Source organism: Neolamprologus brichardi, chromosome 23 (assembly GCF_056152115.1).
Source record: "Neolamprologus brichardi isolate AB-2024 chromosome 23, ASM5615211v1, whole genome shotgun sequence".
NCBI lineage: Eukaryota > Metazoa > Chordata > Actinopteri > Cichliformes > Cichlidae > Neolamprologus > Neolamprologus brichardi.
The window spans coordinates 305,001-331,725 of NC_142125.1; the positions used below are offsets into that span (position 1 = coordinate 305,001).

General features: G+C 44.9%; 2 protein-coding genes across 2 annotated transcripts in view; one reads left to right on the top strand and one right to left on the bottom strand.

Moving 5' to 3' along the window:
* The window catches only part of uts2d (urotensin 2 domain containing), a 1,502-nt gene extending 1,384 nt beyond the window's left edge, over nucleotides 1-118 (bottom strand). Inside the window, exon 1 of the mRNA XM_006803309.3 lies at nucleotides 1-118. This exon is cut by the window's left edge and continues 236 nt beyond it. The gene's annotated coding sequence lies outside the window, so the exon portion shown is untranslated.
* A 1,969-nt stretch (nucleotides 119-2,087) lies between these two features.
* Nucleotides 2,088-21,544, top strand: ccdc50a (coiled-coil domain containing 50a). The gene is made up of 12 exons (XM_087835742.1): nucleotides 2,088-2,421; nucleotides 5,029-5,091; nucleotides 8,082-8,211; nucleotides 10,007-10,097; nucleotides 10,495-10,585; nucleotides 15,052-15,960; nucleotides 16,583-16,734; nucleotides 17,030-17,074; nucleotides 17,247-17,384; nucleotides 17,481-17,560; nucleotides 17,640-17,749; nucleotides 19,609-21,544. The coding sequence occupies exons 1-12, from the start codon at nucleotides 2,367-2,369 to the stop codon at nucleotides 19,626-19,628; spliced, it is 1,884 nt and encodes a 627-aa protein (XP_087691868.1). The 5' UTR covers nucleotides 2,088-2,366; the 3' UTR covers nucleotides 19,629-21,544.
* The last annotated feature ends 5,181 nt before the right edge of the window (nucleotides 21,545-26,725 follow it).

A 26,725-nucleotide genomic window follows, 5' to 3' on the forward strand; every position in this document is an offset into this window, starting at 1 on the left:
CAAATTCACCTCTCGTCACTGTGGGCTTCGTCACTGCGGACTTCGTCACCTTCTCACCCGTGAATCGTCTGAATGAAATACAGCGATGTGACGTGGACGCGCGGCCAAGAAACCCTACATCACTCTGACACGGGTAAATCAAAAAGAGAGGATGCTATCAATCAACCTGTTGGTTGTGAACCAGTATCAGATGTTCTTGGCACTCGCAAGTCTTTTTCTTTTACTTTAATTGCTTCCTAAAATAGGTACGAAGGAGTGGGTTGGGTTAGGGAAAGAGTGGCAAGTAAATTGATTCGGTCCTTGAGTGCACCATAACCAGAGACGGGCTCTTCAATCTTGGCTTCAAGACTGATTTGGAGGTGAAGGAGCATCCATCACTGAGGCAACGCCAAACATCCCACACCTCCCATTTTACCGTATCCTATTCTATGAATCAAGGAAATCACATTTCATACGTCAGCCAGAGGAGCGCACACAGCATTTGTGCAGGCGAAGGGAAATGAGCTGCTTGAACCTGCTAAATTTGGCTGTTATTATAAGAGTCCTTTGAGATGCACAGGGGGTTTTCACAGGCTCGCTCCTTTAGCCGTCATCTTCTAAATACACAAATAAAGAGACGACAAACACGAAAGCTGAAGAATCAGGAAAGACTGTGCTGAGGGGATCTGCAGTCTGCAGGAGGCAGTCACTGTTCACACCAACTAAATATCATTTGGATGCACTTAAAGACCTTATGATGCATTCGTAACTCTGCACAATCCAAGCAGTCGAAGCAGTCAGAGCCCCACAGCCTCCAGCTTCTGTTCTGTTTCATCTTTAACGGCAGAGGTCAGGCCTTTGATGACCTCATTGTATTTCACTGAAAAACTAAACAGTAAAACTGCTTTACTTAAGCATCACTTAAGGAAGCCGTCTGTGCACGACCACAAACAATCCCATTGATTTATCTGCAGATGGACCCCCACCATCGACTTGTTTTAGGGATGTTATGTCAATTAGAAGCGGTTGTGGTAGAGCTGAACACCAGAGGGAGCAATTAGATTATCATAATCAACAGAGCAGCTGCAGTGAGCGTGTATTTTATAGAAGGCGTGACGCGTGTAAATGCGGATCCATTCACTCAGTCTGCCTTCACGGTTCCCACACATGAATCGTTGCTCGCGTGGACCGTCGTGTTGACCCACGGTTGCTTCGTGGAGAAGACTTGCCGAAGCTGCACATGCAGCACACGTCTACAGCAGCTGAACCTCGAGAAGAGGGCTGCGTCAATTCAAAGCCTCTCGTAAGTCAGCCGCAAGTAGTTAGAAACCAACCGGAAGTGTGCTCACTCACTTTTCAGCTTAAAGCAAACGTTAATACAGCAGTGCATTCTTGTGAATTTATAAACGGAGCAGTTTTATCATATGCTGCTGACTTGTAATGATCACTATGAAAATATACACTTAAAACTGCAGCACTTTCGTGTACTAATCATGCCAAGTTTAGAAAATCCACAGTTATTACTAGCTTATTTTGGTGATTTCAGTTATTTATAATGTAAGGGTTTAAATTCAAACAGTCTCAGTTTCCGAAACTTAAGTGTATTCTTAGATATTTTTTTACCTCAATGGAGAGCTTCGTTAAACGTTTCTTTTAGTTCAATAATATATTCAATAAATGTTTGGGAAGCTGGCTGATAAAGGTACACTTCAAAAAACCTAAAGTATAAAGCTGAATGTAAATGTTGGCTTTTGCACAGTCAAAGGTTAAAGTTATACTTGCTGGGCTAAGTTCGTAAGCATGTAGGTCTGGTGTAGTCAGTAGTATGGTTCAGTTGTATTTCTATATTTATTGTGTCACGAATATATAAATATTTTTAATTAATATTTATAAATAAATAAGGGAACTCTTGAACAATCTTCACTTTGATTTTCTTTTCTTTTTATTCGAGTGTGTGTGTGAGTCGCCTTGAGGCGACTGTTGTTGTGATTTGGCGCTATATAAATAAAATTGAATTGAACTAAATTGAATTGATTTATTTTTCCTGCACAAGTCTTGCGAAAGCTGGTATTTTATTCTGAAAAATCTAGACAGGAAATATCCTCTTACTCCGTTGGCCGGGTGTAGGAGGGAGGGACGCTAGCAATCTGACAGGCAGCTAGCTACAGCAGAGTAACAGCCTGGCAATTACAGCGGCGACGTATCAGGAGAGGGTGGTTACCGAAACTAATCAAAGGGTCGTCCAGCACCTGAACCATCAATCGGGTTTATGAGTAAAGCGATCAATCAGGCTGCCGTTAACCTTCGGAAGAAACGCTGAAGTGTAATTCGCCGTCAACGGGTTTTTTCTTTTCTTTTTCTTGTTTTTACTTATTATCCGTGACAACATGGCTGAATGTAACGTTAGCATCGACCAGAATAAACTACCTGGAGTGAAAGAGGGTAATGTCCACATAACATGTTTCCTGGAAAAATATAAAGCAAGCTAGCTCTTAAACAGCCAGCCTGTTATGCTAGGATAACTCTAGCGAGGCTAATGTTAACCGAGTAAACGCAGGTGTTTATTTGTTTGTCTCATGCACTACGGCTAATGTGGCTCTTAGCACACGCTGCTAGTGGATGCTAGCACACTTACTGGTCTTTTCAGGCTGGAGTTAGATGGTCAGTCTGGGTGCAGGTGTCATCCAGACAGGTTTACAGCGGGAAACACCGTTTTATGTATTGTGTACATGTTGACACAGTGAGATCCTCCTCATATTAAACACAGTGCTGGGCTGGTGAAATGTGCTGTGTTTACATGACTTGTAACTTTGTCACCTGAGTTGATTTCCTGTTTTAAGGTATGTGGTCCAGCCAGAGTTTTGAACACGAGTTTTGTTTGTTGTTTTGCCCCCGGTCTCATATTCTCTGGTGCCATTTCCTCCTGCTTCTTATGACTGTTCAGAATATGACTCCCACGAGCTCTTTGCCACACAGACACCCAGAACTAGGTCTGCTATTGTTTGTGGATTTGAAAAGCAGAATGGAAACGGGGTGTTTATATGGAAAAGCATTATGGATGGGATGCTTTGCTGGTGGGAAGGAGCTGTTAGTGTGAAGCAGCTGCTGGGCAGGATGTTTGTTATTCTGGTCAGAGAGAGAAGAATCCTGCACTGCTTGTCTAGTCTGCATTGGGAAGGGATGGACTCTACAAAACTGCTGGAAAAGTTAGAAAACAGTAAAAACAACGAGGTGCAGAAATGAACTTGAAATATTTACTTATATTTAGATGTTCTTGTGGTTTATTAAACGCAGAAGTGTCCATCTATTTGCATAGTGCACACATGTTAGACCTATTTTCTGTTTCAGGTCCTGAAATGAATGATGGTGTGAAAAGCTAAACCGTGAGTGCAGCTGTAACCCGTCTTTCACTTGAATTCCTCTGAAGTCTGTTTAAAAGCAACTGTTAAAGTACTGTTGACGCATAAAGCAGCAGCAGCCACGATACAATCTCTTTGCTAAGAAGATTAAGCATATGGTTGAGAAAATGCTCGGTGGAGGTGTCATCCTCCTTCAAAGCATCTGTCATCAGCCATCGTGCACAACAAGGCAGTCTGGAGGATTCATCAAGTGTGTTTGCCTAATGGTGGTCGATTCCCTCCCAGCGATCTCTACAGTCACAGGCAGTTACTGGTTATTAATATTTCATGTGGTTGATCTTTGGACTGTGAGCTTGGCAGGGGAGACCGTGTGTGGGTGAGGAAGAGAGCTCCACAAACTGATCGACACAGGTGAATATGTATGATGCCAGATTGCTGTGTTCAAGCGATCTGGTGGCAGCTCCACACTGCTGAAGGCTTCGATGAAGCCATGACAGAATACTCTGTTTATATGATGCTATGGTACTGTTGCTAAGTAGGGGTAGTTGAGCTACGCTGACAGATCTTTTAAGTCCACATTCATGTTTAGCTGAGGTTGTGAGAAAGGCCTAAAACCGCCTCCTTAGTTCTTAACAGGAAACTGTCTGCTGTTAAAGATCTGGAGCGAACGTGAAGAGGCGCGAGCTGTGTGCGTCGTTGAGAAGGATCAGGTGGATGTGTCGGGATGACGTTTGGTGCTGGGGGGGTTTCTGAGGAAGAAATCCCCACCTACTCCGTCAGCCTGTTGTTTTCAGGATGAATCTTTTGGCAGCACCAGTGATACCGAAACCACGCCTGGAAAGTTGGCTCTCGATTTGTTGTGTAGATATGGAAAATGAGCAGTTCATATTTTTTTCTTTAAGAAAACATTTTTGAGCTGAGACTGTGGCTGGTGGACTTTGTCTTTGTCAAGGCCTGAAAATGACAGGAAAAAAGTCCTGCGTCATAAAAACTCGGGTTAGATTCAGGTTAATCTTACTTTACTTACTGTAGCTTATTCGGCTATACACAAACACGTGTCGTTTTACTGTCTTCTGTTTTCTGCTAGATGAGCAACTACATGTTGCCTTTTGAATTGCACTTCAGGGCAGCAACAAAACGTTTTCTCACTTCTCACCTTAAAATAACTTGTCAAGATAAAAAACCCTGAGCGCTTTTTTAGTCTGAGTGCAGAGAGCAGAGAGCTTCCTCATTCACTTTCAGTTCATCTCAGATCCAAAAACAAATTCCAGAAGATCAGACAGGATCTAAAATCACTTTGTGTAACTAAGAATGATGTGCTCACAGTGCAGCGAAGCACTCTGCTCAGATTATCAGATTAAAAACAAAACACAGTTTTAGAAGTATTTTCTCGGTCAAAGTAGTTTCTCGGTGTCGTGACACATTTGATTCCCTGTTGGTGGAATCCTGAAACTTCCGTCATGACTTTAAATTCATTTTTATTGGTTAAGCACATGTGGGAAGACGTGCCAGATGTTAAACGCGGGAAACCGCGAGAAGTCCGATTGACGTCTCTTCTTCCTCAAGCTTGTGTTTAACCTGTAGCATGGCTCTGTGTTTGAATACTTTGGGCTGTTTAGATGATTGTAACGTTTGCTACACTTTCCAGCACTCGTTTTTAAATGAAGCCTGTTTTTCTTCCTTTCTTTAGTGTGCCGAGACTTCGCCGTGCTGGAGGACCACTCCCTGGCCTATAACCTCCAGGAACAAGAAAGTAAGCATCTACACATTAGTCATGTTCGGGGTTTTTCTTCATCCTACTGCCTTAAGGTATTTTTACCTTAAGGCAGTGGTTCTCATTCATTCTCACATTCAGCTTGACTCTTGATGAGTTTCTACTCCTGAGGAGCGTCACGGGTAAAACAAGCGTTTGACAAACAGAGGAGTGATCCCTCCTTCAGACGTTTGCTTCCCCTGACTGTGTTCAGGCAGACGAAAGCGTGGCTGCGTTATTCACGTGACAGAAGTCCACGTTTATACAGAGAAGTCTGTATGTGGAGAGTCTGTTTAACCCTTTAAAGCCGGTAGGAGCGGGCACGCTCTGTTTTGCGTAACTATTTTTAAATCCCGGTAGCTCTGCAACCACGTGAGCTAGCGCAATAATTTCTTTTGCATATGAAACCGGAGGAGTTGTACTTACATCTTATGCCATCAGCTTGTCCTCGGTCACAGTTTCCTTCCACATATATCTTTGCAAAAACTGCATAAAAAGCGCTTGCAGCAACAAAAACATAATATTCCTGAAACACGCTTTGCTGATCCGATCAGCTGTTTGTAACACTTCCTACGTTGGAATAGACGTCAGCGTGAACTATCGCATGTCCGCCATGACCTGGCCTATCAGGCCCCCATCAGCCTATACTGGTGTTTTTAAAAGTTATCTTTGACTTTATGACTTTCTGTGTGGTTTCTGGGATGCTTAGGACTCATATTGCACTGCTGGAAATAGTTTATTTTGATGCATATGCTGCTTTTTTGCAAATCTGCATTATAATATTTATTTTTGTTTTTCCTGCAGTGTATAAAAATTGGTGTATTTCAAAAATAAAACTATGAAGACACTCAAAATAAATTTCCTGTGGTGGGAAACTATTTTGTGCAACTTTTTTGTATTTACAGTTTTGAGGGATAAGCCTCTTAAATTTCTCTAACTAGAAATATATGTTAAAAAACAAAAACAATTTTACTTTTTTTTTTGTAGTTTATTGCACTTTTTTGCAATTTTATGTAATTACTATGCACTTAATGCAGACATATTATTAAAATTTAGGCTGTAATGGTTGTATTGATGTATAGCAACTTGAAATGCTCCCAAAAATGGCTCCACAGCATGTAAACATATAATATAAGCTCTGGCAGACTTGGTTCTATGGTAGGTCTTAAAGGGTTAAACACTTGGTGCCATTTGTTATTGCACTGTTTTCTGCATTGGGCTTTTTATGTAACTGCAGACTTTTCCTTTCCTAAATCATTTGGTATCACTTTGCTAAAAATCAAGCTTTGAATTATGTTTTATTTGTAGCAGTGAAAGCATGCACGCAGCCCACAATGCTCCACTTTGCGTTTTGCAGGGCAGAGCGCGGCGTCGGTGGCTGCAGTCTGATTAAGCCCGTATAAACCCTGGTACACAATTAGTCGAGCCGCGGTGCGGGACGCCACAAAGCTCTGCATCAGAGCAGTGATGTGGCTTTTTTGTGTGCAGCAGCTGTAGCACAGAAAGCTCTGATTGTAGAGCTGAACACACTGCATCTGTGTCTCCTTTTACGCTAGCTGGTGCTTTAATGTGAGCACATGCAAGTAATTAGAGTCATTATAGAGGCTACGTCCCCTCGTTTTGTTTGTAATTGCATCAAGATAAGTTGTTGAGATCTCACATCAACGTCAGGTTCTTTCTGTGCATCAGAGACGGGCCGCTGCTGTATTATTGAGTCTGGTGAACCTTTGGTTTGCACTAAGTGTGAGCCGAGAGAAGGAGCTGCTGTAGAGGACACTAGTTTATCTGTCCGTTCCCTCCATTGTAAAACCATATAAAGGTAAATTCTGCCACGAGCTCTGCTAAATGAGAGGAAGGCAGATGTCATCCAGCCACGCCCTCAGTGCAGATTAGCTGTAATGAATGTGATTGTGCTGTAGGCTCGTTTCCATTTGCTCCTTTGTTGCCACAATAACTGATCAGGTTTGTGTTGGCAGGATGCTCTTTCACCTTTGACCCTGGAAGTCAAAAGGGAGGATGCCATTTAATATATTTCAGTAGTCCTCTAAATATGCAGCCCCCCCCCCCCTTGTTTATTTTTTCACGGATGACATCAGCAGATGGCGTCCAAAAGAAGATTTGAAGCACATTGAGTTTGTTCGTGTGCAGCTGGCTTTTGTTTCCATTCAAAATGTTGAGCATGCCGAACAGCAAAGTGTCCAAATGTCACATGGACACATTTCTGCGAGGCCGTGTCAGCACTTGGCATCTTCTGTTTGCTTCTTTTCCACTCGTGTGTCTGATGTTGTCACAGCTCAGCGTTGTTTCTTTTCCTGGATGACCCGAGGCCTCTCCAGAGGTTTTATGAACAGATTTCACAATGTCCGTTTCCTTGAAAGATGACTCCAGATTGCTGTTGACATGGCAAACATGGCAGTGGATGAATGTGCTTCATCTTACGCTGTGACTTCAGTTATACCTTCAGACGTTTTTTTATGGGCTGTCAGCACGTGAAACATTAATCACAGCGTCATTCAAGAGAACCAGAAATCGATGTCAGTCCCTCGACTCTTTATCACGTTGGCACAGCTGTGACATGGTTTCCTGTTCCATCACAAACACAAACCTTATGGCGCCCTCGCGTACAAATTGCCAAATGTAATTTTGTCCCGGATCAATAACAGAACTGAGTGAGTGATGCGCTGCCTACAAAGTGCTAGAAGTGCGTCAGCAAGCAGGATTTCTCATCTGTTATGGTCGACGACATGCCGTCACACAACCTTGGAACGACGCCTCGGCTGCCAACATTCATTCCTCAGTGACTGAGCGCAGTCTGCTGAACAGCAGAGGCTGAAACGGCCTCGGCGTTTATCTTGTCCTCAGCCGATCATCTAAAGAGTAGTTAGTGCTCCTCAGACGCTGACGTGTAGATGTGCAAATGACCTCTGCTGTTCAACACTCATTTTATCTCACTGATAGTAAAGCCTGTGTGTGTCTGTGTGTGTCAACAGTTGAGAGCCACTTGGCCTCCAATGTCTATAAGAGCCGTCTGGTGCAGAACGACCTGCAGGTGGCCAAGAAGCTCCAAGAGGAGGAGGATGAGAGGGCCAAGATGAAGACTCAGAAGGAGAACGTTGACATGTAGGTGTCCCTCACACGTCATACACACCTGTTAGATGTAAGCAGAGCAGGAATTACTGGAGATGGATCAGAAAAAGTCCAAATCAATGATGAAATTGAGCTTTGTGCTGATGAAAAGTCAAACTAGAGTCAGCAGTTGCATAAAAGCATGCGCCTGCTTATAGTTGTGTATATGAGCGACATTTGTCCAGGTAGAAAAATACGAATCTGCTGGTTGGATGTTTGAAATAAAGCACTCGCTGCACCTCGAGGGCTTTTAAAGCCATCAGATTACTCAGCAGTACTCGCTGTGAGCGTTATTAGTTACTCTGATGATGGCATCTGTTTCCAATTAGTCTAATCTCATGTAATTACTCCCAAACCCCGTCCTCGGACAGATTTGTGCTTCAGCAGCGAGGTCAGCCAGCGCGGCGCTCTGGGTGACTCCTGAGTGATTTTTCAGAGTAGCTTTAACACTGTTATTGTTATAAATGAGAAGATCCTGTCATTCAGTAGGCTTTCAATCTTGTTTTTGCCGGAGCAATCATGAGGTTCTGCTGACCAGCTGGTTCTCAGATTATTTAAGAGGAGATGAGCCATGCGTCAATGAGGCGTAGGGAGTAACAGACTTCTTACAGGTCTGTGCTGCAGACATGTTATCTGTGTTAGGAGACTCATGCTAACCTACAAAATGCTTTCAGTCTTTATCCTGCAGAAACATGCAGAAACAAACGGCATGAGCAGATCTTCAGTTGTTATGGAGTCTGTGGTGTCTTTGTCACCGCTGGTGTATAATTATATTCTCCGAGGGGTTTGGGTTGCTTCCAACTGCATGTCCAAAGCAATGCAGCGCGTACACTTACTAACCACAGTGGCCTGATGCAGGAACATAAATCTGGCTCCGCTGACCTGAACATAGCAGCTCTGCTGTCTCTCTGTTGCATCCCAAGTGTGCAAAAAGGCACTTGGAGTCTCTCTGTGCTCTGCAGTTTTAATCAACATAAAAGCGCTGACTCGCAGAACCACTTATTTTAAACTAAACACGGAGGGCTCGAGTAGAGGGATTGCACTCCCTGGGTGCGAGGCCGGACGCCTCAGCGATGCATGCAGGCTCACCGTCTATCCCACACTCGCCACTTAGACACGGGACTAAACAGCATCACTGCTTTCTCAGCACGCACTGTTTCAAGACGCTCAGGTGCAGCAGTTTGTTTACATGTGCCACTTTAATTCATCCTAACCACTCGGGTCAAATCCAGGTTGGATAAGCTCCTCCTCCTGTTAGTAAGATACACACTCAGGTGCGTCTGCACACACTGTAAGGATTTTCACACACCAGCCCTGCAGGCAGATGGTGTTTGTGACTAAATCGTGCAGCTTCAAAGATGAGAGTGAGCCTAGTGAGATCAACGCTGCAGTAAGCTAAGATCCTCCTGCTCCTGCCTGAGGCGCTGACCAGCATTCACAACATGCTGGATAACTTCAAAGCTGAGGCTTCGGGTGTTGACTTGAAACAGAATTACTGAAAAAATAAGTGAGAAAAATCATTTTCAGTGTTGAAGTCAGTGAGGTTTTAAACCTTTATATACACAACAATCTAACGTGTGTCGTAGCAGAGCCGGTTTCAGCACCGCTGCGTGAGTCTGTCGTAATAATGGAGACGTGAAAAGTGTAACGATGCTTATTTAACAAGTGTGTCAGTATGAAGATGCATCTTTAAGCAAAGCTGTTTAAAAATGTGCTTCCATTACATCCCTACTGTAACATTTCCCTGCTTCTTCTCTTCGTACATGCTTACAACACACGTGAACCTCAGTGAGCGCCAAGACAACGAGATCGCCCAGGAGATTCAGGAGGAACTGGTCCGACAGGCAGAGCGACAGCGACAGCAAGAAGAGAAAGATGCGGTGAGCAGCAGACCTGAGGGCAGCTTGTTTCTACCCCTCAGTTGTTTCTAGTCTTCCTGTTTTGAGCGGGTCATTCTTGTCCAATCATTGCGCCTTTGTTTCCACATTTATTTATTTATTTTTTTAACATTACAGTGACGTTGTTGATAAATGGGAAAGCTGAGAAATCCTAGATTCTGTTTCCCAATCAGCAGCACTGTTTGTTAGATTAGTCAGAGTGAGCTGACTTGGGTCAGATCGCCTCCTACGTGCTCCATAAGGTGCACGAAGCATGTGCTAATTGGCCTGAGAAGGGAGCTACTGTTCGTGCACCCAAAGAAATATGACCTTTGTCTAAGTGGGACGTTTCTATATTGATGCGGGACGCCGTGCTTACTGTTGCGTTGTTTTGTTGTAGGCCATCGCTCGTAAGCTGCAGGAGAAGGAGATGAAAGAGGACAGGAGGAGACATAAGCAGCTGGAAACGCGCTTTGATGAAGATCATGGAGGTGAGGAGAGCACCGCTGACTTATGGCTGTCGGAGCAAAGCTAGTTTTCTATCTGTAAAACGGCTGAGCGGCCGTTTGGTGACAGTGGGAAGGAAAAACTCCCTTTTAACAGGAAGAAACCTGCAGCAGAACCAGGCTCAGGGAGGGGCGGGGCCATCTGCTGTGATTGGTTGGGGTGAGAGAAGGAAGACAGGATAAAGACATGCTGTGGAAGAGAGACAGAGGTTAATAACAGATATGATTCAATACAGAGAGGTCTGTTAACACATAGTGAGTGAGAAAGGTGACTGGAAAGGAAAAACTCAATGCATCATGGGAATCCCCGGCAGCCTACATCTATTGCAGCATAACTAAGGGAGGATTCAGGGTCACCTGGTCCAGCCCTAACTATATGCTTTAGCAAAAAGGAAAGTTTGAAGCCTAATCTTGAAAGTAGAGATAGTGTCTGTCTCCTGAATCCAAACTGGAAGCTGGTTCCACAGAAGAGGGGCCTGAAAACTGAAGGCTCTCCCTCCCATTCTACTTTTAAATACTCTAGGAACAACAAGTAGGCCTGCAGAGCGAGAGCGAAGTGCTCTAATAGGGTGATATGGTACTACAAGGTCATTAAGATAAGATGGGGCCTGATTATTTAAGACCTTGTATGTGAGGAGCAGGATTTTGAATTCTGGATTTAACAGGAAGCCAAAACAGGAGAAATCTGCTCTCTCTTTCTAGTCCCTGTCAGGACTCTTGCTGCAGCATTTTGGATCAGCTGAAGGCTTTTCAGTGAGTTTTTTGGACATCCTGATAATAATGAATTGCAGTCGTCCAGCCTGGAAGTAATAAATGCATGAACTAGTTTTTCAGCGTCACTCTGAGACAGGATATTTCTAACTTTAGAGATGTTGCACAAATGGAAGAACGCAGTCTTACATATTTGTTTAATATGTGCATTGAAGGACATATCCTGGTCAAAAATGACTCCAAGGTTCCTCACAGTGTTACTGGAGGCCAAGGTAATGCCATCCAGAGTCAGAATCTGCTTAGATACCATATTTCTAAGCTTTTCAGCACCGAGTACAATGACCTCAGTTTTATCTGAGTTAAGAAGCAGAAAGTTAGCGGCCATCCAGGTCTTTATGTCTTTAAGACATTCCTGCAGTTTAACTAATTGGTGTGTGTTATCTGGCTTCATGGACAGATAGAGCTGGGTGTCATCTGCATAGCAGTGAAAATGTATGCTATGTCTTCTAATGATGCTGCCTAAGGGAAGCATGTATAATGTAAACAGAATTGGTCCTAGCACTGAACCCTGTGGAACTCCATAATTAACCTCAGTGTGTGAAGAGGACTCTCCATTTACATGCACAAACTGGAGTCTATTAGATAGATATGATACAAACCACTGCAGTGCAATACCTGTAATACCTACAGCATGTTCTAATCGCTCTAACAGAATATTATGGTCAACAGTATCGAATGCTGCACTGAGGTCTAGCAGGACAAGCACAGAGATGAGTCCACTGTCAGAGGCCATAAGAAGATCATTTGTAACCTTCACTAAAGCTGTTTCTGTGCTGTGATGAACTCTGAAACCTGACTGAAACTCTTCAATAAGCCTCTGCAGATGATCTGTTAGCTGTGAGAATTACTCTTTCAAGGATTAAAGAGTAATTCTCACAGCTTTTCACAGAAGAATGTAAACTCATGAGTAAGGCCACGGGAGATGATCGGGTTGGTTTTGTCTCCAGCTGTGAGTGTGGAGGGCGTGTCTCTGACACTGATTGTTGCTGACTTGAAGATTTTGAATGCATTTATAAGCACATAATTAACCCTGAAGGAAGGCTTGTGTGTTCCTGCAGAGAAATAACTCGTCCTGTTCCTCCCAGTGAAGAGCGCTGCTTGAGCCTTTTGTACCAGAGTTGGCATTTAGTGAATTAGGAGAGCAGTTTTAGATTTACTCCTGATGATGTATTTAAAAAAAACATGTTTTTGGCGTGTTAGCAGCTCAGTGTCACAATCTTATGTTTCATGTTGAAAAATTGAAGCTTTGCTGCGAGTCCTAATCCAAACTGTCAGGCCATCACGGTTGCTTCTGTGCCTGAAGCCCTGCGGCCGTTTCTTATTGCGTCTTGTTGAGGCATTAGTGCGGTCGCAGGTCTTAACCACAGTTGTGACTGAGTGTGGGAGGAAGTAAACTTCCTGTTCCTAATAAAAGCTCAGCTTTTCTCTCTGCAGCCGCTGAATCTGATGTGACATGCTGACTTTGCCATTTCAACCCTTTTGGATGTTTTTCTTCTGAGATTGACTCAGAACATGAACCACTACAGTGGTGTCGCTGCTCACGGGAAGCAGGAAGGAAAATCTCTTTTTCCTTGTAGTCAACAGAAAAAATCAGTGTGGTTTTCTAGCAACTTGGTGCTCTGCAAAAACTCAACGCACACAGTTTCTACTTAAAGTGCTCGTGAGTGATTTTTATCTCGTTTGTTCGTTTAAACTTCACAGAAGCTGATTTGAATAGTTTCCGTGTTTGTAGTCGCAGAGCCGCCCTCGGCGCAGGCGGGCACGGGCGAGCCTCTCGCCGTCAGTCACCTGCTTGTTCTCTGTATCGACTGCAGACTGTGGGAACTTATGTAACTGCTCACCTGTAACGTCACCACTGGGCGTTTGCACCTGTGATGATGTCACACCAAAGGTTCCTCTCTCTCTGACATACGAAAACATTTTCTCATCACAGAACAGCTGTCTGAATAAAAGCTGTGTGAATAAAAGGTTAAAAATAGGAGAATATTTTATTTTTTAAAACGAGACGAGGTGAGCAAACAGCGAATGCCCGTGGGAGTCTGAGCAGGTATCAGGCTCTGCTTGCACCTCCCTGCTGCTGGTTGGGTAACTGGAATGCCATTGCACTGACTGGTAGTGCAGCGAGGACTGGCCTGAGCTTTGCTCCTCGCTGTGCGTTTCCTTTCATTTGTAGTAGGGATGCACCGATACCGATACTGGTATCGGGTATCGGGGCCGATACTGTAAAATGTGTGTGTGCTCATACTCGTAAAAGTTAACCGATACCATCAACCGATACCAACTTATTTCATTAATCAGAGGGTGGCTTGTCATTTCTGTTGTAGTTTTTTAGATTGGCCACTAGGGGGACATCCCGCGCTAAACAGGCACAGGGTTAGGCGAGTGAGACTGGCAGCTCCAGATAAAAAAGAGAAACTGGAGGCTGCTGTAGCTAGGCTAAACAAAATGTCAGCAGTGTGGAACAGCCAACTTTAACTCAGGTTTTGGAAAAGCGATGAAAAATGTCAAGAGAAAATCCACGGACAGTTAAAATAACAGAGGCTCGACTCATTTTATCGCTCTGGATGACCAGCCAATGCCGGTCGTGGAAAACATAGGATTGAACCGTCTTCTCAGCATACTCGAGCTGCGATATGAAATTCCCAGCCGCCCACACATCAGGGAGATAATGGTGCCAAAACTTTCTGAAGAGGTAAAGACAAGCAGTGTGTGCACGATGTCAGTCCTCGGTTTAACGGCACAGTGGACTGATGATCCACGGGCAGATGAGGGGTTTGTCAATGCCAAATACTTTCGTTATTTTGTTTGTTTGTTTACAGTATGGACACTCTGCAACAATTTAAAAGTTTATTTTATTCTCAAACCTAATTTGTATTCATTTTATTCCAAACAGAAGTGTTTATTTATTATTCTGAAAGCTCGAGACAGCGCCAATAGTTCAGTGATATTTTGTTAAATTACAATGTGGAGACTCTGCAATAATTTAACAGAAGTGCTGATTTTTCACTTGAAAGTTTTTTGTGGTCACTTTTATTAAGATTTTATTTTTTATCGACAGGGAATAAAATAAAACCTGTCTTCCAATTCATTGCGTGTGTGTGTGTGTGTGTGTGTGTGTGTGGTAGAAGTATCGTTTTTTGTACTCTGTATCAGCAAGTACTCAGATCCAAGTATCGGTATCGTATCGGTTTGAAAAAATTGGTATCGTTGCATCCCTAATTTGTATTCATTCAAACATTTCTCAGCCACATGTCGACTCCCAACAAACTGGTTTTCTTAAAGGTGAACGTGCTCAGATCATCAGTTTGCTTCGTTGGTGTGTCTGCAGCATCTGTATTTACAAAAGCAGTGGTACGTGGAGTGCAATGGAGGAAAGACTGGTTTTCATTTGTAACCATTTAAAAACATCACATACTGGTTGATGTCCCATCACGAGTCCTGAGTGCCTTCATCTGACAGCTGCTAACACAACAACTGCCGGGACGTTTTGGGTCATTTGATGTCACCTTCTGCATTTCCTCTTTCTTCTAACCGCTGCTCTCCTCACAGGTGCTGTATCTAACCCGGTGCTCACTAACTGTCTCGACTTGTATTACACCTGTCTGTTGTTAACTTTCCCTGTTTTCATCAACCACCACCATCATCATCATCATTGTGCCTTCTCACTCTGCTTTGCTCAGCTGCAAGGAGACCTCTAGACTTGGACAAACCCAGACATCACACACCGGCGTCCCCGGGGCGATACGATGCTCCGGTGAGCTCACGTCGAGATTACTCTCCAGATTATAGTTCAACAGAACCTAAAAGGAGCAGACAGCCAAAACTGGATGCTGCAGCACCCCGTGGTCGCTCCAGATACCCAGAGGGCTATCTGCTGGGAGAGGGAGGCCGTAGCAGGCACGCCGATCCTTTTCCTGAGCACCTGATGCACAACAGAGGCAAGCAGGGGGACAGGTGTCCAGAGCACGAGCCCTCACAGACTGGCAGAGCCAGGGATTTAGGGTACGAGGACACAGAGAGAGTGGTGAGGAGGAAAGAGAGACCAGCTAGACCACCTCCAGTACAAATCCCTAAAGAGAGGGACAAAACGTGGGTCAGAGACAGGCAGTACGACCGAGACGGAGGCAGAGAACCCGAGTATGAGAGGTACACTGCAAGAGACCAGAGGAGGGACCGAGATCGGAGGAGGGACAGAGACCAGGACCTCAGGTGGGGAAGAGCAGAGGGGCGGGACGGAGAAAGAGACAGAGGACGAAGTCTGGACAGAGAGCTCGAGGGACACGGACATCGAGACAAAGGAAGACAAAGAGCAAGAACCCGGAGCAGGGAGAGAGGACTCGAAGACGCCTTTGTGGAGCCGGCACACAGCCGGGGCCGGCTGAGGGAAGGGAGGGCTTCCTGGGAGGGGCAAGAGGAGGATTTTGAGAGAAGGACCAGGGGACGGCACCGTGTCCAGTCCAGCCCCAATGAGCTGTTTGGAGATCATAGGGGCGACGAAGGCAGAGGAGGCAGCAGGGAGTTCTGGGACCTCCAGCAGGGGGAGGGTCGTGGCAGGGAGCGCAGTCATAGTCAACCCAGCGGCGAGACAGGTATCACCCCGAGCTCCCTCTGGGCTCTGCGGGGGGGGTGTGGTGTGCTAAACCTTTTCTCTGTGGCAGTCTGAGGTGGTGGGTCAGTCTAACAGCAGTCGCTAACACACATGTTAGTTTCACTGTTTCAGGATCAGCTATGTTTGAGTCCAGTGATTCATTTCGCCGTGTGTGTTTCTTATAGTCTCTGCTTGCAGTGAGGCGTGTGCTGTGTGCTTATGCTTGATGAGCTTTGATCAGCTCAAATGTCTCCTTGATGAAGGGCTTCAGAGCTGGTTGTGTGTTCTTGTCAATTGAAGCTAAACTTGACCATTTAACTGATCTGAGATCTGCCACAAACACAGCGAACACCAGTGGAGATGCGCTGCAGCCCTTTTCTTAATGCTGTATTTAATCCAACTGCTGCTGAATGTATCTTTGTGTGAATGTGGCATCAAATTATTGATCATTCAACAAATGATTTTGATCCATAAATCATTTTAATTTATCAAGAAAAATGATACGAACTTTATTCTGTAATTGTGTAAACTGCACCTTTAAGATGAGATTTCCTTTTGCTGAAACGAATCCTAATAATAATCGTCGCAGCCCTACTCTGTTAGTCACGATTTGCCTTTTGCAGGTCGTATTGCGCACCGTGGCGGTGGGTCAGTAATGCCAGAGACTGAGTACGGACTGAGCGAGGCCACCAAGGGTTTGAACAAGCTCGATCTGCGCGAGCAAGAGCTGAAGGACCTGGAGGTGGCCAGGAAACTGCAGGAGGAGGAAATCAAGGTCCTATTGTTGTCCATATGTGAACAATCACATTAGCTTATAGTTGGTAAACAGTGTGAGCAAAGAGCAAAGTTAAAGGTCTGTTGGTTGAGTTTCTCAGGTTTTGATTGTAAAGAAAAGGTTTGAATGATTCTGCCCATAAATGTGTTGTTGACATGATGAAACGTGATTGGCTCCAGAGCAGCCAATGACAGTAAAGCATTTGACTCTGTTATCAAAGCTGTAAAGAACTTTAAGCCTTGATGTCAAAAACGTAGCATCAGTCTGTGTGAGAATAACTTTTCTCTGGTTTCAGGCGAGCCAGGTGCACGTGCGTGCAGCCCAGGTGGCACAAGATGAGGTGAGTGTGGAAACTCCTCCAACATGGGATAAATGTTAGGTGCAAAGATGCTCTGCAGCACCGGAGGTGTGAACCAGGTGTTCTGATGACATCTGGGACGCTTGTGTAGTTACGTCATGTGACATGTAGGACGTATTGTGGGGTAAATGACCGAGTCGCCTCGCTTTGCCAGGAAATCGCCCGCCTGCTGATGGAGCAGGAGAAGAAGGAGTACAGGAAGAATCGCGAGTGGGAGAAAGAGAAGGAGCGGGAGAGGCTGGCCATGGAAAGGATGGCCGTGGAGAGGAGGCGGCAAGAGGGAGACTCCAGGGTAATTTTCCATGACCGTGCATATTTTTAACATGCCTGCTTTTTCCATATAAAACTGTTTTTCCTCTGTGGGACCATAATTTCTGTTGGTTTCCAGCCAAATTCCGAGGATGTTGTCCGGCCCAGGACACGAGAGGAGTACGAGTACCAAAGGCAAAAGAACTACAAGCCTCCGAGGTACACGGCTTCACCAGGAGAAATGTCCCGTCGGTAAAGAAGCAGAAATGTGTTAATAAATGTTTTGCACGTGTTTCAGGCCTCCACAGCCGCGCACACACGACTATGAGAATGTCAGTCCTGGCTACGTCTACCCAGATCACCCTGCTGCCCCTCGCGCTCCGGCCAGACCCGATCCAACTTACAGAGGTGAATGAAAACCTGAACAAGGCAGCTGCTGCTTTTTCAACACTGTGGTGTTTTTGCACTTTAGTCTGCTTGATGCTAACAGCCGCGTCTCGTCAGAAATCCCAGCGTTCCTGGCTGCGTATGTTCTGGAAACATCAGTCTAGATCAGGGCTGTCAGACTCAACACTGGCTCAAAGTTTAACTAAATATACTAGTAATACTACAGTATTTGTTTTGTTTTAGTTATAGAGCACATTTGGGCTGTGCCAAAGTGCTTCACAGAATCAATTAAGTGCACTTACAGAGACATAACTATACACCAGGCACAAGCTGAAGGTTCAACACTGTAAGCTTTAATCAGAGCACAACGATAAAACACAGGACCATTACAAACGCGCAGATATAGGTTGAGATTATTCCAGAGGTGCGATAGAGGCGAACGGTCACCTCTGGTGTTGAGCCGAGATCTAGATCAACCAGGAGCATTTGGCCTGCTGATCTAAGCGCTCCCCCGGGGGTATAAAAGCTGAGGAGGTCAGTAAGATGGCTGGGTGTGGTGTTATTTATGATTTTAAAATCAATGTGATATTTAATGGGACAGGTCAAAGAACTGGATTATAGACTCAAACCTACCAGAACGAGCTGCAGTTTGTGAACGAGGATGGAGACCAGTGTAAAGAGAGTTACAGTAAACTAATCTGGATGTAACAAAGGCACGGATACGTTTTTCAAGGTCCTGACGTGGTAAGTAGGGCTTGGCCTTAGAGATGAGACGTAGTTGATAGAAACTGGATTTAACTACCGAGGACACATGTTTGTCCAGCTTAAAGGAACAAGACAGCACCAGGTATCAGCAAAGGGCCCAAATATATCACTGAGTTCAGCCTGACTATCGACGGTTATAATTTCAGCCTTATCATTGAGAATGAGGGGATTGCTCAGCAGCCAGAGTTTAACTTCACTCATACAATTGCAGAAGTGTTGCAACGACGACGTGACATCCTCAGCCGGTTCAAAATGGATTTGAATGTCATCCGCATAAAAATGAAAAGAAATATTGTATTTTTCAAGGATTCGGCCCAAAGGTAACAAGTATAAAGAGAAGAGCACAGGACCCAGCACAGAGCCCAGGGGGACACCAGAGGTGACGGGGGGAGGAGCAGGTATCCATGGTGACAGAAAAGGACCTTTCTGAGAGATTTGAACCAGCTAAGGGCCTGTGATGCCCACCTTAAGCCTCATTAAAAGGACATTATGGTCAATCAAAAGCAGAGGACAAGTCGAGCAAAGCTAAGACCGCAGGGCGCCTGAGTCAGCGAATGAGAGACGATCAGTAAAGACTCTCAGTAATGCCGTTTCCGTGCTGAAGCTTAAACCCGACTGAAACTTTCCCCGGTGTTGTTTGCATCCAAACAAGCTTGAAGTTGGGAACAAACAAACAAAAAGTTTACTTGATTACTTTGGTGCTGTGTGATTGGTCACTTATCAGCAGGAAAAAACAGTTAAGTCTAAAGTTTACATTCTTCATTGCTGTCCAGATGTCCAGTCTTTACTGGTCCCCGGGCCTCATCTTTGACACCATCAATGTTAAAATGAACATCTTCATTTCTTTCAAATGTCTAAATAGGAACATCTACCTTTATTTTCTTAGCACTGCCTGCATGAACACGTGAGCATGCTGAAGCTGTTTAGTTCGACCAAAGCTGGTTTCTCCTCACTCGTATTAAACTCCTGAACTCTACCTTGGAAAACTCGAGTTCATAAACACTGCAGCGTAGATTGCACCGCAGCAGAGCCACGATTAGTCGACTGTCAGTGGTTTTTGCAGCGCTACACTGCAGTACATGGAGCTCATTTTCTGTCTCTTCCATCTCTTTCAGGTGCCTATCACAAGCGGTGACTCAGGCTCTCGGCCGTGTGCACACATGCTGTCAGTCCTCCTGTGTGTGTTTCTTTTATTTTCACCCGTTCGCTCTGTTGGACAGAGTTGGCAGTGGGATTTTTTTTTTTTTAATATCCTCCAGAGTTGAGGAAGTGGATGTGTGAGTGAAATACACTCGTCTTTGTTTTAATGATTTGTAAAATGTGATTGCATATTTCTTTAAACTGGTGACATTAAGCCAAAAGAAATCTCCCATGATTCTTTGCTGTGTAATGAAGGACCTGCCCCCCTGCTGTGGTCATTGTGTGCCATCAAAGGGCTTAAAGCCTCTGCTGGATGTAACTCAGAGTTCCTCAGACTCTTCATGGGCCTGTCTGGTCCACTGTGGCTGTTCCAGTGTCTTAGATACCACCGTGGCAGCTTCTTTGTCACAGCGCGCTGCACCGCTGTTCTCGCCGTGCAGCGAGGCCCTGTGAGGGCTGCCCATGTGCCACACAGCCTTTGACTCTGAAGGGGATGCATTATGTTTTGTTTTATTTGCTGTAATTATAAAGAAATAAGCCTTGATTTCGGTGCTGGTAGCTCTGGCTTTCATGTTTCCCACCTTGTTCCAGCGCAGACGAGGTGGAGCTTCGCGGCGATCTGTGGACATCGATCTGTGGACATCGATCTGTGGACATCGATCAGCTCGACGTGTTTGCGTTTTTTGCTTCTTTTTTTTTCACTTAACCCCGTCTTTCTTAAACTGTAGTGGTTTGACTGTATATGACTCACTGTTTCTATGTGCATGCTTACTGAGAGTGTACAGATGTGTACATGCATTTCAGCTCAATATTAACTGGCTCCCTCTTTATTATCAGAAAGGGCTAAAGCTGCAAACAGCCAATAATAATCTCTGTAGAAACTAAATATGTGCTCATATACTGCTGTACAGTATTTCTGCCAATATTTCATGAGCTTGTCATTTCCAGCTGGACCATAAAGGAACCAGTACCAAATGAAATGCATGTATGTTGCCTGTGTCCAGCCTGAGTTCGTGCTCAGATGCTGTTTAATCTGCGTTCTTGTTTTTTACATCCGTCAGACCAAATCATGTGAACTTCGGTTCTCCCTCCATGAAACTTTGTATCCTGCTCGTTGTCTTTATTGAGAAAGGGAGCTTTATATTTATTTTTGTAAATTTATTTTTTCCTCACATTGTTTCCTCAGTTTTCATCGACCAAGCTTCCCCGCTGTCACTTCCAGGACTTTCCGGTCTCGTGCTTCCTGCTTGCAGGAAGGAGATAATCTAGTGTTTTGTTATATTTCTTCAGGTCCTGATATTTTTGGTTATGAGAGGAAAAAAACGGATAATGAAGAGCACATCGCTGAAATGTTTGATTGCCACATGATTCACTCATTGAGCATTTGGTGCTGCGTAGAGTTTTTGCTTTGTGATAAATGTTGCTGAAATGATAAATCTGCAGAACAAGCGCCTGTGCTGTGAGCAGAAGCTGTTTCCTCTCGTGGTTTGTTGAACAAACATGCAGTCGCTGAATTACAGTTTGTGCTACGTGCTGTTGACAGGATGAGATATGTGCCATACACGTGTTGTTTTTCAGGGACTTTACAAATTGGAGGGATTAAAAGTTGTGGTTGTAGCGGAGCTAGCGCCCACTGTGGTGGGTCTCCCTAATTTATTCTTTGATGAGAGCGCCACCTAGTGGACGTGCTTCCAGTTGGTGAGGGTGCAGATCACAGTGATGTGTATTTGTGTATGTTGTGCTTCAGATATGACTTTACTTTCATGTGTTGTCTGTTTTCTTTGATTTAGGGCTTTATGCAATCGACCAATCATGAATCAACATGTTGGACTTTAAGTAAAATGAATTTAAGTTGCTTTTACTTGTAGCATCTCAAAATGTAATAAATTGCATCAGCATTTACACCATGAATACGTGTTTGTGAAGCTGTAGTCTCCCCTGACATGCCCACCTCATCCCACAGCTTTAGTCATTGATTGGGGGGGGTAGTGTTAAAGGTCACATTAGTTTATTGGTCAAGATATTCAGTGACCTTAGTTTCACTCCTCTCTGCTCACGACGACCTGCAGTCACCCCCACTGGGGCCCGCCTGATGTGGAAGAACCCGTAATGCAGAACGTTTGAAGCCTTAAGTGACCTCTGACCCTGGCACATGGAACCACAGAGTTACCTGTAGTACAGGTTTTCAGTTTCCAAAGGCAGAAACTGCTCAAAGCCTCTGGATTTGAGTCCTCTTGAAAACCTTAGACTTCAAGCAACTACACCTACTTAAAAATCAGTTTGAACTGACTGTTCGTATCACTCCTCAGGTTTAAGGGTCATTTAGGTGATTTCAGCCATGCTAAAGGAAAGGAAGACATCAGGATAGCAGGAAGTGCTGCTTTATTTGTGTTGCTGCACAGGGAAACAAGCAGTCATTTTTCCTTTCATCATGTTAAAGTCATGTGCTCGGTGTGCGAGAACATCCTTGTGTTTAGTGTCAGCAGCAGGCAGCCTTTTATTGTCAGAGTTTTAATTAAATTCTGCCACCCTCAAAAGCACAGTCACACCCTTCCTCTGAGAGCAGAGCTGGTTCACCAACATACCTGAAATACTGAAGGTTAGTCTGCAAGTGGTAACACCACTGCCATGCCCTCCGTGGGATATGTCACAACTGAACTACTGGAAGCTACACCTGAATAGCCAGAAACGCGGCTGCTGCTGTGAACCTGTGATCGGCTTCAGTTTGGGCAGCAAGGAAACGCTCAAATCCTCTGGAGATCAGACTCTGCGTGGAGATCAGACTGCGTGGAGATCAGACTGCGTGGAGATCAGACTGCGTGGAGATCAGACTCTGCGTGGAGATCAGACTCTGCGTGGAGATCAGACTCTGCGTGGAGATCAGACTCTGCGTGGAGATCAGACTGCGTGGACAGCAGATGCATGAGGAGGTCAGGCCCACCAGCATGCAGCTGTTGTAGTGCTGCTTTAATACAAATCAAATGATACAGTGGTGACACTGATGTTGACTCTGCTCGTGTAACAGTGACGCTGAAACAGTTCAATTATGCAGCCCAGATTTAACACCGATGATTCACAGAAACCACGCGGCAGCCCTGCGCTGAAGGCCGGGGTGGGAAGTTACACACACGACCAGAAACAATGACTGAAATTTTTTGAGCACAGAAATTCGCAGGCAAAGTTTCCAGCTGTGCGGATAACACAAGTTCTGCAGGCGGGAGTCTCTGCGGGTAGAGGCTTGGTGCTCCTCCTGTACCTGCTGGAGCTCACAAGTGCGGGCCGAGCTGTGTGCGGGCCTGCCGAGCTGTGGGTACCTGGTTAGATACCGAGCACTGCGGGTCGCGCTGATGATCGCAGGTCAGCCGGACGCAACAGGTGATTTTGATTGTCTGGGGGTTTTTTTACCTGGAAATTGGGGAGGAAAAAACACGATTACATACATCCTGATCAGCAAGGCAGTTAAACGGTTATCACAACTGCGCAAAGAAAACAGCAGCACGGTGTGTGTTTACAGGTAAACGAGCTCACCTGTCCGGCGTGCAGGCTCAGCGGATCACTCGCGTTCAGCTCCTCTCAGCATGATGAAGAAGCGGGTTTACTGCGAGGCTGTCTCTTCCGTGTCTCACCTGGCAGGTAGAAAGGTGAATGCAGCTGTCTATCTACTGGAGCACGCCGTGTTCAGACACGAAGACACACCCACTCATGAGAGAGAGAGTCAGTCACCGCCTTCTTACATTTCTGTCAATCCAGATTAGAGATTTTATTAAAGAGTAAATCATCTCAGGAGAGAATAAACATTGTTTCCTCTCATGACTCGCTGATGTGAGTCTGTAAAAGTCATCTTTAATCTAATTCACTGCATGTTTTAGTTTGTGTGCTCGTCCTCGTGGAGCCTGGGGCGCATCTGCAGGAAAAACCGGTAGAGGTTGTCAGAGAACTATTCTGTTAAGCCTCCCGAGCCAAACCTCAGAGAGACAAAGAAAATCCCAGCTCTGCTTTTATGAGAGGTCAGGAAGAAGTTACCAAATGTGAAGTGAAAAAAGAAAGGATTATTATTATCGTTACTTTTACACCCTTTGGCTTGGTGTATACAAGCATGTTGGGGATTGAAGGCCGGCTGGATGAGGGCTGCATTTAATGTGAACATACAGTAATAATAGTTTTTATGCCAACAATCACTCCTATGGCAGCATTGCATCAGCTGACTTGCTTCTAGTGCCCCACCCTCAGCTAGAAACGAAGAAAAATCATTATTTACAATCAGGATCATCAAATCTGCCACTCGGAGAACAAAGCTCATCATCTATCACGACTTTTTCCAGAAACGCAGTTCTTAATCTGTAACGGCAGCGACGTGTTTGGTCTAGATTTGGACTCATGGATAATGTTTATCTTTTTCAAACAACCCTGACTCACAATCATCACAGTCCCACTGGCGGTCATGTCAAAGCTGTAGAAAGTGCTCAGCGCCTAAATGCTGACAGAAGTAAACCTTCTCATGTAAAATAAAAAGAATTACAGGCCGTTTGGCCCGAGGCGCTCTGTGCTGTGCCTGATGCAGGAATGACATCCGACTGGTTTGAAGCAGCAGCTAGGCCCATCTACGGAGGGAGTCTCTGCTGAATGCATGCCAGGGCAGTCCTCCAAGTGTTGTTAGAGCATGCACTGAAGAACACAAACGTACTGAATTAGTTTTGCCACACTGACCAGCCAGTGCGGTTACAGGACGCTGAATAATTGGATATGCACAGAATAACAAAAAGTGTGTCATATTTATGGAAGTCGAGCTAAAAACCGAGTGAACCAATATAGTAACTACACATGTAAGATCTGCAGCCTGAGCGGATATCAGCAACGTGGTGGGGGGGGGGGATTTCTGTCAGGTTGTTCCTTGTTGTCCGTGTGTGAAACAGTCACTGCGTAAAAGAGGCCTTCTCTTCGTTTCTAAACATTTCCTACTAGCGGGGAGATCTGCTCTGTTCAAATAAAAGCTATTGTCTGCATGTTATGAGACCCCGAGGACTTAAACTAACAATGGGAATGGAGGGCACGTTTATAAGGGGGAAACCTGGACCATCTTTAAGGGAAACCATGTGTCCCTCTGAATTACATCAGTGCTTCCCTGCTGGCGGACATGAGAAGATTCACTGTCGTTCGTTTGTTGAACTGTTCTATGAAGCCCAGCTTTCTAAAATAACCAATAAGCAATGAGAGCATAACGTTAATGTTTCAAGCCAGAGACAAGTTATGAGCAATGAATTATTTGTGGCCCAAATAAAGTTTTGATCAATTAATTTTTGTCGTTTGGCTTTATTGCGTAAATATTCTTTCGATTGAACAAAGAAAAACTTCATGGACTGGAGCCAACATGTGCCACACCAAACCTTAGCACTGAATCAGCCACTGGAATGTGCGCATAATGCACGTGGTTCGCTCCGGTGTGTGTGTGTGTGTGTGTGTGTGTGGGGGGGGGGGGGGGGGGGGGGTATATACATAAATACGAACATGTCCGGTGATTACCGGTGGTCACCCTGTAAACCCGTAGACCTCAGCCTCACTGCGTTCTCGGTGCCTCCTGCACCTTGTCTTGCTCAGTGATGCCACTAGATGGCGTCTCGCTCACATACTGTGGCCTGATTTTGAGCGTGGCACTGATCTTCACGTGTCTGACTGTGGCTGTGGAAAAAAGGCTGGTTTTGCTTAGTCATCCATCTTCTTGGAACAGGTGTTGGCTTCATTAAGAATGTAGCGCACTGCTCCTTCACATTCTCAATGAATCAGGGAACGAGTTCAGCTTCCTCCCACAGTTCCTGCTCCTCTCCCAGCAGCTCACTTTAAAAACATTTGGCTGTCATGTTGTTGGTGGCTCACTGCTTTTCTCAGAAACGGGTTTACAGCGTAGCTCCTCCCAGATGCCCGCTTCCTCCCTTTGTGTGATAAAGGCTCGCATTAGGCAGTATTTGCAAGGAAATCCTTGAATCTTTCCATTAAATCAAAAGTTATAACCTGATATTTGGCAGGTGCTTTGCATTTTCACGAGAAGCGACGCCTGCAGTATTTCTGATCAGCTGTGCTAATCACCGACTGAACTCTTCAATCTGCCAGTTTAGACCACTTAGGGTTCAACTTTCTGTTCACTGCAGCAGTTTACTTTGAAGCTCAGCGTTCACGCTTTTAACTCATGTGACGTCATCACAGAGAGTGTGTGTGTGTGCGTGTGTGTGTGTGTGAGGGCTCACACGTCTCACCATGATACAGAATAGGAAACTCGAGTGAAAACTGGTTTGGCCAGCTCGGGCACAAACGGCACATCAGATTATAAAGAATCGCATTAAAGACACAACGGTGCGTAAAAGAAGTCTAGATATATATTTGAATTTAAAAAAGATATAGCAGCTTTAAAAACTTACTATCATGTTACACAGAGCACTAATGCCCGACACTGCTCAACAACAAGCTGCTGGAAATCAGGTCATTAACAGAAAACTGATCTCGGAGGATTTTGTTATCCCAAGAAAAACAGCCTAACGTGTGCCAGTGAAACAGCATTTTTGCTTCTGAGACTTTTCCACCCAAACAAACACTTTTACTTGTTAGAGGAAACAATCACAGCCTGCTGGAATTCGATAACAATCAAAATAAGTGCTGCTTTCTTTGTTTGGGAAGTAATTCCAGGGAATGTCGCTGTGTGATAAAATGGAGCTTTTTTCCCTCAGTGACAGTGAATTTTTATTTGCCTTTTATGTAAGCGCGACCTTTTGTAAAGGTTACTGTTTATCCTCTGTTCAAGCTGAAAAGCTCGTCTGAAGAGTGAGAAAAGACGATGTTTAAACACTGTTTCATTCCAGGAGCTTAAGTTTGCTTTATCCAAAAACTAGTGTTATGACCCAAGATCATGTAGGCCGTGTGTGTGTGACTCCTCCCACCAGAGGATGGCTGTGGGTTTTTCTCTTCTCTCTCTCAGGTGTGGACACTAGGGATGGGTACCGATATGTTCTGACATAAACGGTAGTAACCAGACTGAAAAGCAGCGCACATATCGGTGCTTTTTTTTCCTGAGCTGTGATACACTTTAGATTCTAGCCAATCATT

Coding starts and splice junctions, on each gene's coding strand:
- ccdc50a (XM_087835742.1), top strand. CDS start 2,367: ATGGCTGAATGTAACGTTAGCATCGACCAGAATAAACTACCTGGAGTG. Junction 10,586..15,051: donor CTTTGATGAAGATCATGGAG/GTGAGGAGAGCA, acceptor TGCTTTGCTCAG/CTGCAAGGAGACCTCTAGAC. Junction 17,075..17,246: donor CCCAGGTGGCACAAGATGAG/GTGAGTGTGGAA, acceptor TCGCTTTGCCAG/GAAATCGCCCGCCTGCTGAT.